The sequence below is a fragment of the Lepisosteus platostomus genome, chromosome 24, assembly GCF_059453375.1.
Source record: "Lepisosteus platostomus isolate fLepPlt1 chromosome 24, fLepPlt1.hap1, whole genome shotgun sequence".
NCBI classification, from domain to species: domain Eukaryota; kingdom Metazoa; phylum Chordata; class Actinopteri; order Semionotiformes; family Lepisosteidae; genus Lepisosteus; species Lepisosteus platostomus.
Genome location: NC_142634.1, coordinates 7,552,355 through 7,566,612, shown reverse-complemented (window position 1 = coordinate 7,566,612; position 14,258 = coordinate 7,552,355). Strand labels below are relative to the sequence as shown.

Below are 14,258 nucleotides of genomic sequence, written 5' to 3'. Positions count from 1 at the left end.
TACAATCTATGAATCTGTGAAAAAAGGAAAGCACTTACTATGAAAACATTCTTCCTGTTAGGTCTCCATCCTACAGTCTGTCACCTGTGAGGAAGAAGAAAAAGAAGAGCTCAAAGAAAAGAAAAAGGAACAGGTAATTTCTTAAACCCAGTGTTTGTCTGTTTTCAATTAGGGATCATATCTTAATAACTGAACCATGCATTTCTATAGTACCACTTGACTTAAAACACTGTATTCTTCATTTTGTATGTCTTTCAACCGTAATTAAAATGTACAAGCTTCCACAAATATGAGCATTTAAATTAACGTTACTTTTTAGATTTTTTAAATCCGAAATGTATATTTTCAAAAGCTTCTTATTAAAAAGTGGACACAGTGCATATGTTTACTTACTGTATATAGTATGTTTTATGTATTTAATAGGAGATCGTATTTTTCATTCTCCAGGTCTTCATCAAAAAAGAGAAGGCACAAGTAAGTGTTATATTTTATGCTTTTAAAGCATAAATGAATCCAAACCACTCTCTATTCAAAAGTCTCAATATCTTTTTCTTCTTTTGCTCAGTTCTTCAAGCCCCAAAAGTAAAAGAAAAGATGAGAGAAAGCATAAGAAAAGGTAGGCTCTCGTGATTGTTGTATTATACTAAAGGGAAGACTTGCACAGAATGAAGAGAAAAAAACATCATTGAGAAAGTTAAACAAAAACAAATCTAAAATGCAGAAAATATATTGTGGATGATTTTTTAAAGATGCTACAAATAAGCATTGGGTCACTTCAAAATGTATGCAATATTTATTTATGCCTAGGCTTAACATTTTGCAGAAGCCAATAGAGACAAGTATCTTTAGTTTTTTGCAGTAAATATCAATATACATATACATATTACACAGTAATATACACGCTTAGCTATTCAGTAACTGTAAGTACAGTACTATTTTCTTGCTGTCAGTTAAGAAACGTGGAGACACAAACTCCAAATGTATCAGTGTAAATGACCAGTGAGAAACATTTTAGTAGATTATGATTTGAAATTCTGTTAAATTGTTGTGTAGGTTTGTGGAGCATAAACTCCCGACAGTAAAAGTATATTTTTCCCATGAACATCTTGTTCTCATTCCTGACAAGACTTCTCAATGAATGCTGTGTATGACATTCACACTTGTTTCAGTCTGCACTGATGTATCCAGATACACAGTCTCTAATGAGACATTCAATCACATTTACACTCCATCAGTCAATGATGCTAAACTCCTGGGTCATGGTACCTAAAACACGACAGGACCATATTATTGCCTTTCACAAGACGTGAGCTTAATTGTGTAGTCTGGGAATACATAACTGCTCTCCTCGTTACAAACTACTCCATTATAGAACTGCCTGGCTTTCTATAGCAATACTCATTAACCCATACTGTGTTTCATTTAACATATTATGACATTGTAAATCAGAATTGTTGCAATGCCGTGAACAGCTGTAGTAATGGTGAAAAAAGACAGATTTTTTGTCCAATTTACAGATTCTCATAATTATTTGTTACCCATATTTATTTACTTTCAAATATCCCATAATTCAGAGCATGCACGGCCTGTTCCTGCTAAGATAATTGGGTTCATGAGAAGCTGTGAAAAATCATCTCATAATAGGATTACATGTAAGCAATTACACATGGGTCCCTCTATTACACTGCCTCCAGTGCAATTAAAGAAAAATGGCTTTGAGACTATAATTTGTTACTTCATTTAAACTCATTTAAATGAAGACTTACGTTGGAGACAAAACAAATACATGGTTAATAATCATACATAATATACATTCTTCTTTATTTGGTCTAAAACAAGTGTTTCCGTCACTGGTTTGCCTTATTCTGCTGCTGGATTCCCTAAGGAATAATAATAAGGTGGGTGATGTGCAGTACAAATTATGCACCAGCACACAGCAGATCAGGTGGAGCAGTGAGAAATTGTTTCACCAATTGAATTAAGGAGGAACTTTTAAGGAGGTCAAATTGCACAAGCCCACAGATGAATCTATTCCTGTATTTATTTGTATTGTACCTGGTTAATCAATAATAATAATAATAATAATAATAATAATAATAATAATAATAATAATAATAATAAATAATTGCTTACTTATATAGAGCTTTTCTGGACACTCCACTCAGAATGCTTTACAGGTAATGGGGACTCCCCTCCACCACCACCAATGTGCAGCCCCACCTGGATGATGCAAAGGCAGCCATAGTGTGCCAGAACGCTCCCCACACATCAGCTATCAGTGGGGAGGAAAGCAGAGTAATGAAGCCAATTCATAGATAGGGGATTATTAGGAGGCCATGATTGGTAAGGGCCAATGGGAAATTTGGCCAGGGGTTTTTAATGACCACAGAGAGTCAGAACCTCAGTTTTATGTCTCATTCACCGGAGAAATGTCAGTGAGGCATCCTACAACAGCAGCTTCCCACTTGAGATTTCAATCCCTGACTCTCTAGTTTGAAAACCAGAGTTTTAACCACTACTCCATACTGCTAAGAAAGGCATGGCAATGCATTGCTAAGATATGCTGCATTGCTAAGAGTGGGTGTTAGCAAGGATCCCAGAGTTAACACCCCAACTCATATGAAAAGTGCCATGGAATCTTTAATGCCCCATCACAGGATCTCAGTTTAATCCAGGAATGTCTAGAGAACAACACCATCTTTAGCACAGTGTCCACTGTCAACATTGTGGGGCATTGGATTGCAAATTCTTGCCCAGAGGGAAGAAGGCTAGATCAGCACCACTCCTTACAGCAGCAACAATGATTCTCTTAGAAGTCTCCCATCCCAGGGCTGACCAGAACCAGCCTTACTTAGCTTCTTTGACTTAATGAGATCAAGCTAGACGGTGGTAATGCTGCTGTATGTGAGCACTCCTCATGTCTCAACCTCCAGCTGAAACACACTTTCCACCAGGTGACATGAGCTAAGTAAAGCAAGAGAAGGATGACCTTAAAGGCAATTTTCTGTTTGCAAACATGAGGCAGAAAATTGTGTGTGCTCTTGCTTAATGAACATGTTCTTAATTAAGTTAATCTTTTTTTTTTGTTGTCACTGCCTTTCTACACAAAAGCAAAAGTAACTTCACATCCTCAAGCCTAGCTTCTCAGACTGCCTTAAAATACACAACCTGTCTCTCCGTCTTTGTAATAGGCCAAGATCTATGATGGAGTATAAAACAGCATAAGGTGTGACTTGATATATGTTTGGTTATTTGTTTCAGAGATAATGAAATTGGAGAATTTATCATTCTGATTTAGATATTAATTATGGTTAAAACTGAAGGAAATCTATAAGCAAACCTCACTATAGCTGGTTTCCCCTTGCAGGGGTATTTTTATTTTAAAAGCTTTTCATATAAATCCTAACCCATTGTATAGATTTCGACTTCAGTTTTTCACTCAGTTGGAAAAGCCTTATTAACGTTTTAAATTAAGATCTTCCTGCATAGAAAAAAAGGGTATAGCTAATCTAAAAGGGAGTGATTGACCTCATTTCCATTACAAACTATCAGGAGCTGCAGAACATGCTGTTGGTGATCTGAGCTGGGGAAGTATTCCCTGTCTAGCAAGACAAAGTTACCTACTGTATATTGGATTCAACTGTGAACAGTAGGCAGGCTTAATGACATGGATAGCATTCCCTAGATAGACACTGTGCAGTACAGGCACAGTCAGTGCTCCATGGCAGAAAGCCAAAAGGTAAATATACTGTAGGAACACTCTGAGAGAAAGAAACCAATTTCACACTGTAAGACTGCAACATTCATAATCCTCATGAGTTGAACTGTGTAGTGCTTCTAACCTTACAGGGAAATTGTGTAGGTAAGCCAAGCCTGAAGACGGTTTTAATAGTTTCTAATGTTACTTGTTTGTATAGAAAACCTACAGCCTTCATCTGATTTCATTTCCTTTTTTCTCAAGTAAACAATGTTTCAAGAAACTGTTCACTCTGCAGAAAGGATGTGAGAATATAAGAAAAGGCCACAGTGTAACATGTTATGGCTAACCTTCGGAAAAACAGCACAGCTGCTTTTAAATACAACCATATTCTGTATTGTATATACAGTAGCAAGGTGCTAAAGACATAACCCAAGGTGAGATACAATGATTTTATAGCTCAAGCTAATATCCACATTCAATAGAAGCAATATTGAATTACTCATAATAGCTGTGCAGAAATGACTTGGAAGTCAATGTCCTCACTGCTGCCACCTGTCCCGCTCCGGTCTCGGGTCAGATCATCATTCTTTCTCATGTCTCACGTCATGGCCAGGTCTCGGAGTCATACACACCGGAGGCATCATCGTCGGAGGTCAGAGTCGGAGAGCTCTGCTTGGCGTTCCCCCAGTAATGAAAGCAGGTAGGAGAAGAAGGAACCCTGCCTCTCTTATCTTTAGACAGTTTGTTTCTGCTCTACTGATGACTGATATGGGAAAGGTCACGTAGAGAAATGTGAACAAGTACTACACCGTCCATAACTTTTAATCTGCAGCACCAAAGGTTCCTGCTTGAGGCTCCAAATGTGAAGTCTCAGATTAGTTGAGGAAGAAATTAAACTGAATGAAGAACAAAAGGCATGTACTGCGTCAAATCAGTTTTTTTTTTTATTGTTGCAGGAATCTTTTTCTAATTCACACTCAGCTAGTGGAATAAGTCTGTGTCACAGAAAGGCATTCACCAATTAAAGAGCTAGAAAAATCTAAGAATTTATTTATCACGAAACTGTGTTAACAAATGCAAGGCCATTTACTTGCCTCATGTGGAGAACTGTGTGCCCTTTAGCCAAATGAGTAAGAAAAAGCAGAAAAATGCTAACAAATAACTGGACACTATTCACACCATCTACTGTAACTCGCTTGTTTGTTTTTTTCAGGAGATAATTGATCTCATCCAGTCCTTGTTTGAAAGAAGCCAGGGCTCAGCTTCAACAACATGGCTGGGCAGCTTGCTCCTTACTGCCACAAAAAAATTGGTGTTTTTCATAAGAGATTTGAATGAGCTGAAGCTGCAGACGATAGCTTTTAAATCCCTCATGATCTTTCTGTTGTTTGGACTTTCCATGGGACAGCTGGCATATAAATGTACTGTAAACTCTGCATGACTTCGCACTGATAGTAATGCATTGACAGGGCCTATTGTTGAGAGAAAATAGGAATCTATTTGCTTTTGGACACGATACATATGACAGGAAATTGTTGATTTTAGAACCATTTTAAATTTGCCACTATGCCAATATGCACATTACGTTAAAACATAAATCTGAGGAACGTAAGACAAGCCAGGCTTTTCAGACAAAGTGTATTAAATATTTTACCCATTTGTCTTATAATTGTTATTGTGCTTTTTTACATGATGTTACGGCTGCTGAGTCTTTGTGACAGTTATGGCAGTCTGGTAGCCCGCAGCACACACTGAGAACATCTGATGTTTTTTTTTTCTCGAGCCTTAGTTTGCACGTGAAAAAGCTTTGCTCTTTTTGTTCCTGTGACCAAAATCTATTTTACTTTGCTGTTAGGAAAAAGGCTACAGCAGCTGGTTCTGACCAATCTTCTTCCCTGTAGCACTCTCTTATTCTATTTACTGGAATTCAGCATGAGTGACAGTTCCCATAGGGGAGTCAGTCATGATTTTAGCATTTGTCGCAAACATAGGAAGAGACAAAATTTGTGAGGCTTCTTTCAGAATATCAAAGGCTTAGCCAGGTCTGAAAACACCTGGGAACTTGTTTCATTGGTTGATCCTACAAAATTGTGAATACAAATAAAATAAAGGTTTTTCAAATCCTTTAAGGCATTTGCTTTTCAGTATGGAGTGGTATTTAGAAGCCTGAAAATTAGAGAATTCAAGTGCTAATTTTACATGGAAATGTGGCCAAGGCACTGAGATGAGAATGTCCAGAAGCAAAGTCCCTGCCACAGGCAGTAAAATTGGACCAAGGCTGAGGACATTAAGGGCTGTAAGAGAGGAGCTTGCAGAGGAAGACGAACGAGCAGTTCAAATTGAAATATTTTCAGTATATCCTTAATGCGTGATATGCGTGACATAAATTATTTTACAAATATTGAGTTATATCTTTAAAACCCCAAGCAAGTTAAAACATTATGAATCTACTATTGTTATAATTAGTCAGGCCCAAACTATGGCTTAGACATTTTCTTTTTAGAAAGCAAAAACTATTCTAATGTCTCAGTAATTGCTTTGCAGCAATGGGATCAGGGTCCAAAAATATCACATCCGTGAAAGTGACCTGTTCAGAGCTGAGCCATATAGTTAGAATTTTGGCTAGCTGGTGAAATTAAGTAAGCCAGGGAGTCTTCAGCTTATACATGGGACCTTAGTGCCCTGCAAGGCAACTGAGCTCAAATTGATGAGACTGAATCTATTCCTCTGATGCCCTAGCTCTGCTGTAGGCATTTGCTGTCAAAAAGGAGTAGCTGGCCTGAGAGGGCGCATTTCAAAGGACACGTGTATATTGTTTATCATCTCTCCTCAGCCATCAGTACAGCAACTGCCTTTCCACATCAAACATATTCTTGTCCACACTACTCACCCACATGGTTAGCTTGCCACTGTCATCTGTACTGTATCTCCTGAACTGAAAAACAAAATCAATCTTTTTGACAGAAAGTGTTGTTGTTGTTTTTTTTTGTTGTTGTCGTTGTTTCCTTTAGATGTAGATACAGATCTGCTGAGCGGTCAGCATCCAGGACTTCAGACAGATCCCACGTCTCCAGAGAAACTACACAAACTACACAAACACCTGCAGACCAGAGCAGGTCGGAGTGGATTAAGGCAGCGAAATCAGATTGTAAAACTCCTCTGAACTACTGCTCCATCTCTTCGGATGCCATCGTAAGTGTCCCTTAAATTATTAATAGGTCACTAATATGATAATACATTTTTATTGAATCTATTAAGGCCAAGTTAAACAAAACTGGTTTATCCCAATATTACATTATACTGCCTCATTGCATTATCAGAAGAACTAACGGTCAATTATTGGCACAAAAATTACAAGTTCTACAGTTCTTTGTCTTCTGCAGTCAAATGTGATCAGACATTTTTAAATTGTTATGGCTTCCTTCTGAACCAAACAGTTCAAATAATGTGAATGCAAAATGCGTTCTTGTTGAACACTAGTGCTGCCTAACAGACATTTAGACTGAAAATGGAATTGAGTATATATGTGTGTAGGAACAAAAAAATCTAAAATGCCAAACCAGGCTTGAAAAACAATTATTTTTAAAGGTCTCATAATCACTTTTTGAATGCACATATCCAAAGCTCAGTAGAATAGTTAGTCTATAGCATATGCAATGTGAACTAAATGCAATTTTTAGGAGAAAATAAAACCTTGTCATATTCTTATAATGCCTCCATTATGTCAGTTGTAATTCCAATGAATTAAAACCAGCTTCAGAAATCTGAATCTAATATTCAGAAATATCATGCAAATAATAGAAACTTTTTATGATGTGATATACAGTAACGCAAAGCACAAAAATACATATTGTCATTCGCTGTAGAAAGAAATAACATGGAAGGAAGGGCACAGTAAGGTACTGTGCATTTTTATAGCTGGTTTTGAATGGAGATTTACTTGCTGTTTTGATGGTGTTAAATCAGTTTTACATCTCTTTACATACTTTTTTCAACTAAGATCCTCTGTTCTACTCCTTTCTGTTGTATATTATCTGTTTTCATTGAGTAAACTGAGTAAATACTTGTTTGTCAATAAACTATATATGCCTAAAAAGCAGGGGTTAAAGACATCGCTCTTAATTTTATATTGAAGCTTAAATCAGGGTGACAGGGTGAGCTGGCTCATACTAGGACTAGTCATTGTTTTAGTAGCCTTGGTACTCAATAGAAGATTTTAATGTGATCTACAAAATTTAAATAAAGTCAGTGTGTGTGTTCCAAGGGAATGCAACTTTTAGCAATCATGCTGCAAACACTAATTTAATAAGGCAGCATTGGTAAAGAAATAATACGTTATCTTTCTTGTTCCGAACAGACATAAATTAAGGAATTAACAAAAAATATTTACTTTGTTTATTTAACTTTAATATTTTAAATAAACAAATAAACAGATTGTCTTTATTTCTAATGGGGAGAAATACATTGGAAATGTACAGTATCCACAGCATATGATTAATTTTTAGATGAACCAAATTAGTTATTTTACCTTTTATTGAGTATAGTAATTTGTGTTCACTCTTTAAGTAATGCTCACTTTTTGTCCCAAACATTCTGCTGAATAAAGTAAAATTGTAATCAGCTTGTAATAACACAAGGCACAGCTACTGTGAATAGAATAATGTGAACATATTAGTAAAAAAAAAAGTAAACTTACATTCTACTGAATGGTTCAAAAACATTTGCATTTAGTTATTAAGCAATATGTAAAAACTTATAATCTAAATAGTGATGCAATATCTTTGTTATTTTTGGTGGCTTTTACTGCATTAAGAAATGACACTGTCCAGTGAACCATTGCTCGGTATAAGCTCGGTGAAGCATGAAAGACTTTTAATTCCTTACCAACAATCATTGAATTATGCTAATCTTTCCTTCAGATGCTTGATTTTAATCACAAAACACAGTGTTCCTCATTTTAGTCTTATTAGTTATACATCTGAGCATTCAATATTTCAAATTTAGTTTTTACAGCAATGTACGGTTTAGGGTATATGATAATCAGTTTGCCCTTAATGTCAGTGCACTACACCAGACTTGCCCTTATAATGAATACAATTATATTTCAAAGTGAATTGAATTTATACAGAAAGAGTAACAGGCCAGTATTAATGTAATGATATTATAACCTAGAACAAATACATGAACATTTCTCTGTATTATGTATCCTATGTTCCTGCATTAACAACATGTAAGGTTATAGTCAGAATTGGTTGTTCATAAATATAATTGAAAGGAAATACATTGGTGCCCTCACTTTTTTCAAAAGGAGTCAATCAATTACCGTTCCAGTATGTTTCAGATGGCTGACCATACCCTGTAGAGAATGTTCAAGATGTCCAGACCATAAAGATATGTTTAGATTTATTTCAGCAGAACTCGATTTGTACTGAAATCATCCATGATTTCAGTTCTTGTTATTTCCCATATTATCAAAGTTTCAAAGAAATGTGAGTTTGTAAAAAAGTCTTCAAGCAAATCTTAAGTTGTTATGTAGCAGTAATTAAATGTTCATGTTTTCATTTTTCTTTTATTTTTGTTCAATCCAAATTCGGTATTTGTTTATATTTCCTTTTCTAATAAAGCATTCCAAATGAATAAGGGAAAGGTGGGTATTGTTCTAAATTAATAAAAAGTGCAGGTTTAATGCAAGTATGATTAGAAATTTAGATGTTTGTACATCAGTGGAAATATGCCCACTTACAGTAGCTGTGAAACATTTCTGCAGATTTAGTTTAACTGGGTTATTTTTTCTAAGTGTTTATTTTTTAAATGGACTGTTACAGAATGCTGTTTTGGTTGTGACTGCCCTAGAAGGACTAAGGTGGTCTGTGTCTATGTGCCACTAGGATACCAAATATACCATAACTAAGTGCATTTTAATTATCTGAGAACAAGGGTGTCTAATTGGTCTGTTAGTGCAGACTGCAAGGAAAGCAAAACGTTAAAAAATGACTAAGGAAAAGATACTCACTGGCATAATTGAGTATTTTTCAGTCAGATAAACCAGAAAATTAGAAGTGTTCCTGTTAATTAATCTGACATTTTTCATTCTCCAAATCCGATTTAAACTAAAATTGCTTTGAAAAATAATAATCTAATGAAATGGCTTAAAAATACCAATTGAAGAAACAGACATCATCTTTTCCTTAGCCTGTCCTGGAAGAATGCATGCCTAGATTCAAGGATAAGTAAGGGAAATGGGGTCAAAAGGTTTCTTGGCAAGAATTTAACCAAGTAGCCTGTTTCTTTCTTCAGATTTGAATGGTCTTCTATACAATTGAGGGTGTTAGTTTCAGGTCTAAGGAGAAAGAAAGTTCATATTCAGGACCTTGATAAATCCATAGCAGTACTGTGCCAGTTGCTCTTTTAATTGCTTGTAGCTGCACAAACTTTTGCTACAAAATGGCCAGGTATCGGTGGTACGATCCTGTTCCTAACCAGCAAAATGAGCCCATTGGTTTTAGAGAACACGTACTGTAGATTTACACTGAACTTTCCGCCTCAGATACAAAACCCTATTCAAGTCACCTTGTCCTGACCTGTCAGAATGGAACAAATAAAGTCATTCCTGAAGATAAGACACCAATAACAGCTCCTTGTCTAGATGATGCCAAAACCTTGAAGCCCAGGACACCAAACAGACACTAAACACCAAGCAGAATATGTAAACCAGAGGGAAAAGGCAACCCTTCACCATCACAAAGTTTTGGAAGTGCCAGACTGTTCAACCCCCTCCCCCTACCACAAAAAGTCACGCAAAACACCAAAAGACACCCACACATGCTCACACAAATGCAGACCTAAGGAAACAGCAGAGTGCTAAAAGAGGAGTGACCCAGGGGCTTTGAAGAGAGGGTTATTGTCTTTTTCTTGTCATTTACGACTCTGATGATGCACTCACGTTGCACGCTCTTCCCTTTTTCTTACACCTTACCTACTTAAGGAGGAAATCTTGATTGGTAAGTCGATGCTATCCGCAGATTTAGGGATTTATCTTAGGTCGCTGGAGAGAAATTTCTTCTGACAGGGGAAAAAAAAAGCACAAAAAGCTGTACCCTTCTGAGGGCTTTTAGTTAGACTGATGGAATATTTATTTGTTTGCAATTCTTTTTATTTGTACATAATACCCATTTTGTGATGTTTGTTCAATGTCCTTTTAAAAACCACGCTTTACTGGGGCTTTGCTTTTCTTTCTTTTCTCTCTTTCTCAAAATTAAGTAGTACGTAGTTCTATTCACACAACTCTTTTTCTTTCCTTTGAACGTTAATCTTTGGTTGTTCCCTTCTTTTCTTTCTGTTCAAGGTTTATTTGGACTTACACTTTGTTTTGGTTATCTTTTAATATTTTTACTTTCTACATTGTTCGCATGCTATAAATTTGCATGATGTCTTAATCTCTCCAAGTTTTCCTGTCCCGAAATTCAATTTTTTCTCTGTGTTGAGTAGGGAAATACATGCCTTTTTTAGAATGTTTTCACTGCATCATGAAGGTAGATGCTTAAGCTTGTGAACACCGTCTCTTTCCAGTAAAGCAACAGGTCCTGTGTTTCTGTTTGCAGATTACGCAGTCAGGGTCTGGAGCTGACCTATTTACCACAAAGGAAATCAACCATGCCATCCTGTCCCATCAGAATAAAGGGCCACAGGATTATGACTCTGGAAATGATACATCCTCTCCGCCATCTACAAAAACAGGCTTGGCAAGGTCAGAGGGCGATGAAGAGAAAAAAAGCTTGTATCAAGTAGAGTTACCTTCCCCCAAAAAACTGAGGTTCACTGATGCTGATAACGCCTCTGATTCAGGGAATTCTATCACCAGTTACTCGTCTGTGTGTAAGACATTGACCTTGGCAAACCCACCACCTAATGGTCTTGTGAATGGGAAAACTAAAAGGTGAGTCCGCCCATGCCATTTCACTTTTGTATGTGTGACAAAATGTTAATTGAAAAGACAGATGTCAATGTACAATCTATGTACCAGTTATGTGCTATGTGTATGGACATTGATATTGCAACAATTTCTTTGTTCAAGCAATCACAGTAAGCGTATATTTAATGTCTTCAATCTCGTGGTTAAAGTATTTTATACCTGCGATGACCTGAAGTTGGTCACTCTTCAAACACTGTACGTATCTCAGCACCCCTGAATATCTGATAATAAAGGACTGCAAGGTTTATTTTCAGTTCTTTCATTCCAGTCTACTTACTATATGATTTTATATTTCATTCATCCTGTCTCCAGTTTAGAAACAGAGATCTCATGACTTAATTGTAACATTCCAAGACAGAAAATACCATGTTGCAATGCTAGTTTGTGTTCTTTATACTAAGACATTTATATTTCACCATATGAAATTTATGGTGTGCAATCTTGTCAGTCTCATTTTTCCACATCAAGGAAGAAAGCAAGCTGATCGTTTGGACTTTTGTTTATCGCACTAAAAATTGCACAATGGTATAATCTGAAGCAGCATAATTCATGTTTCCAAATAAATGTCTTTTAGTACGGGCCATGTGATGGAGGTCTACATTAACGTGGCAGGTCAAAGTTTTAGAATTCCCCAACAAACCACAGGTTGGGACTGAACAGCTGGAGCAGGAAAATGACATTTATTCCACAAGGTCCTGCAATGTGTGCAGCCCAATCCCATTCCATTCTTCATGCAAGATTACATTCAGTTGACGTTACGATGAGGTTAATGGCGTGTGGGATTGAACTGCATGTTCCATTGGTTCCACCTGTTTTCAATAAGATGGAAGGTGAAGGAAGTCTGTTTCATGCTCCTCAGTCCAACCATGCATTGTCTGCCGCTCAGAGAGTCTACACATTTGACTGGGAGTGTTTCACCCTGTGTAGGTATGTGAAACAACATGTTCAATAATATCTTTACTTCAATACCGCTGCAAACATTGCAGGGAGCTCATGTCGCCAAGCTTGGGGACAGCAGCGGTGGATGAACAGAAGCCATCGGGGAATTCCCCATCCCAGGCACACCTACCCAGAGGTTGCTCAAGGATGAGGTCTAGGAGCAGCCGGAGCAGAAGCTGCAGCTCCCGGAGTTCCAGCCACTCCTCACACTCCTCACCCCGCTACTCCAGGAGCAGGTCCCTGTCCTCAGGAAAAAGGTGAGTTTGTGACCATATACCACACCCACCCTCCATGTGTGACAATTCAATATGTGCAACCTTGTAAAACCAGTAACAATGAATCAGGGTTGCCTTACTTGCCTAAAAAGGCTTACTGCATGTGTTAGCCTTACTCGGTTTCCTCCCTTTCCCCTTCACTGAAGGTCTTATTCCCGGTCACCCAGCTACTCCGTGAAATCGAGGTGGAGGAGATCACAGAGCCAGAGTTCCAGATCTAGCAGGAGCCCCAGCTACTCCAGATACAGCCCAGACAGGTAAAGGGCATTCTCAACACAGCCTGCTAGCAAATTGACAATGTAATAGATCCAAGGTAGAATATAAAAGCTTCGTGATTGATAAATGGCCTATCGCTTGGATAGCTGTACTGGGGAGTAAGATGATATAAACTAGAAGAAATAACTCCGCTTACTGAAAGACAAATATCTATCTAGGTGATGAATTGTATTTTTGCAAGATTTTGTGATTTATTCATGTGTAGTATACAAATCTTTATGAGCCATGTCTGTGAATTAATGTAGATAAAGCTAACTTTGGATTCATTGAAACATTGGTGGATTTACAGTAGCAAAAAAACTATTTAATGCACTGAACGTCTACGATGCAACTGTATAAATTAACTGGCAAATTTACATTCAAGTAGCATTGCTCAGAATGCAACAGTAGAAAATACTACATTCAGCACAGGGCATGTGTTTTAATTTTCCAATAAGATGATCAGGAAAGAGTTTTAACCTCACCTGTTTGTGTCCCACACGAGGGATCGGGAAAGGGAACGAGAGCACAAGAAGTACAGCTCGTGCGAGAAAGAGTCCAAGCGGGCGAGGGAGCGACGGAGGCGCAGGTCTTACTCGCCACTGAGGAAACGGAGGAGAGATTCTCCCAGCCACTTGGAAGCACGGAGAATCACCAGGTTTGTGCCGGGTCTGTTTGCACGCTTACATTCTTCATCCCTTGGGGTTACGTCACATGCACAAAATATCCCAGCGTGCTGGTAAAATTCCATACTGGGCTTGTACTCGATCTGAACTTCCTTATAATCCCCCTGAATTAAACTGATAAACCAAAGTCTAACCCCACCTGATCTGCTGCATAGTTGGGCCACAGGAGGGTACTGGATATCATTGGTGAATGAAATCCTTCCCCTCCTCTGGGTAACACATTTTGGGATCCTTGGGGATGAAAAGCACTATATAAATACAAGGCATTGCCTTTATAACTCAAAATACTGCTGCCCTCATAGTTAAAGACTCATTTTTATGCAGTATTTTAATAGGTCATTCTACAGTATAATTCGTTTTTTTTATTTTGGGGGTTTTTGATTTTTGTTGGGGGTGGGGTTCCTAGCAGCAAAACCAATCTTTCACTTCAT

The 14,258-nt window shown here is 37.5% G+C and overlaps 1 protein-coding gene across 2 annotated transcripts in view; it reads left to right on the top strand.

The window, feature by feature from the left end:
* The window catches only part of srrm4 (serine/arginine repetitive matrix 4), a 63,766-nt gene that overhangs the window by 45,707 nt on the left and 3,801 nt on the right, over window positions 1–14,258 (top strand). Inside the window, exons 4-12 of one of the 2 annotated variants that reach the window (XM_088617970.1) lie at window positions 62–133; window positions 448–474; window positions 566–616; window positions 4,314–4,400; window positions 6,712–6,892; window positions 11,302–11,636; window positions 12,659–12,868; window positions 13,054–13,143; window positions 13,647–13,799. In XM_088617970.1, the coding sequence (XP_088474096.1) occupies window positions 62–133; window positions 448–474; window positions 566–616; window positions 4,314–4,400; window positions 6,712–6,892; window positions 11,302–11,636; window positions 12,659–12,868; window positions 13,054–13,143; window positions 13,647–13,799 (1,206 nt within the window). Of the gene's footprint in view, window positions 1–61; window positions 134–447; window positions 475–565; window positions 617–4,313; window positions 4,401–6,711; window positions 6,893–11,301; window positions 11,637–12,658; window positions 12,869–13,032; window positions 13,144–13,646; window positions 13,800–14,258 lie in introns of both variants that reach the window. The other variant, XM_088617969.1, reaches the window with a different exon arrangement.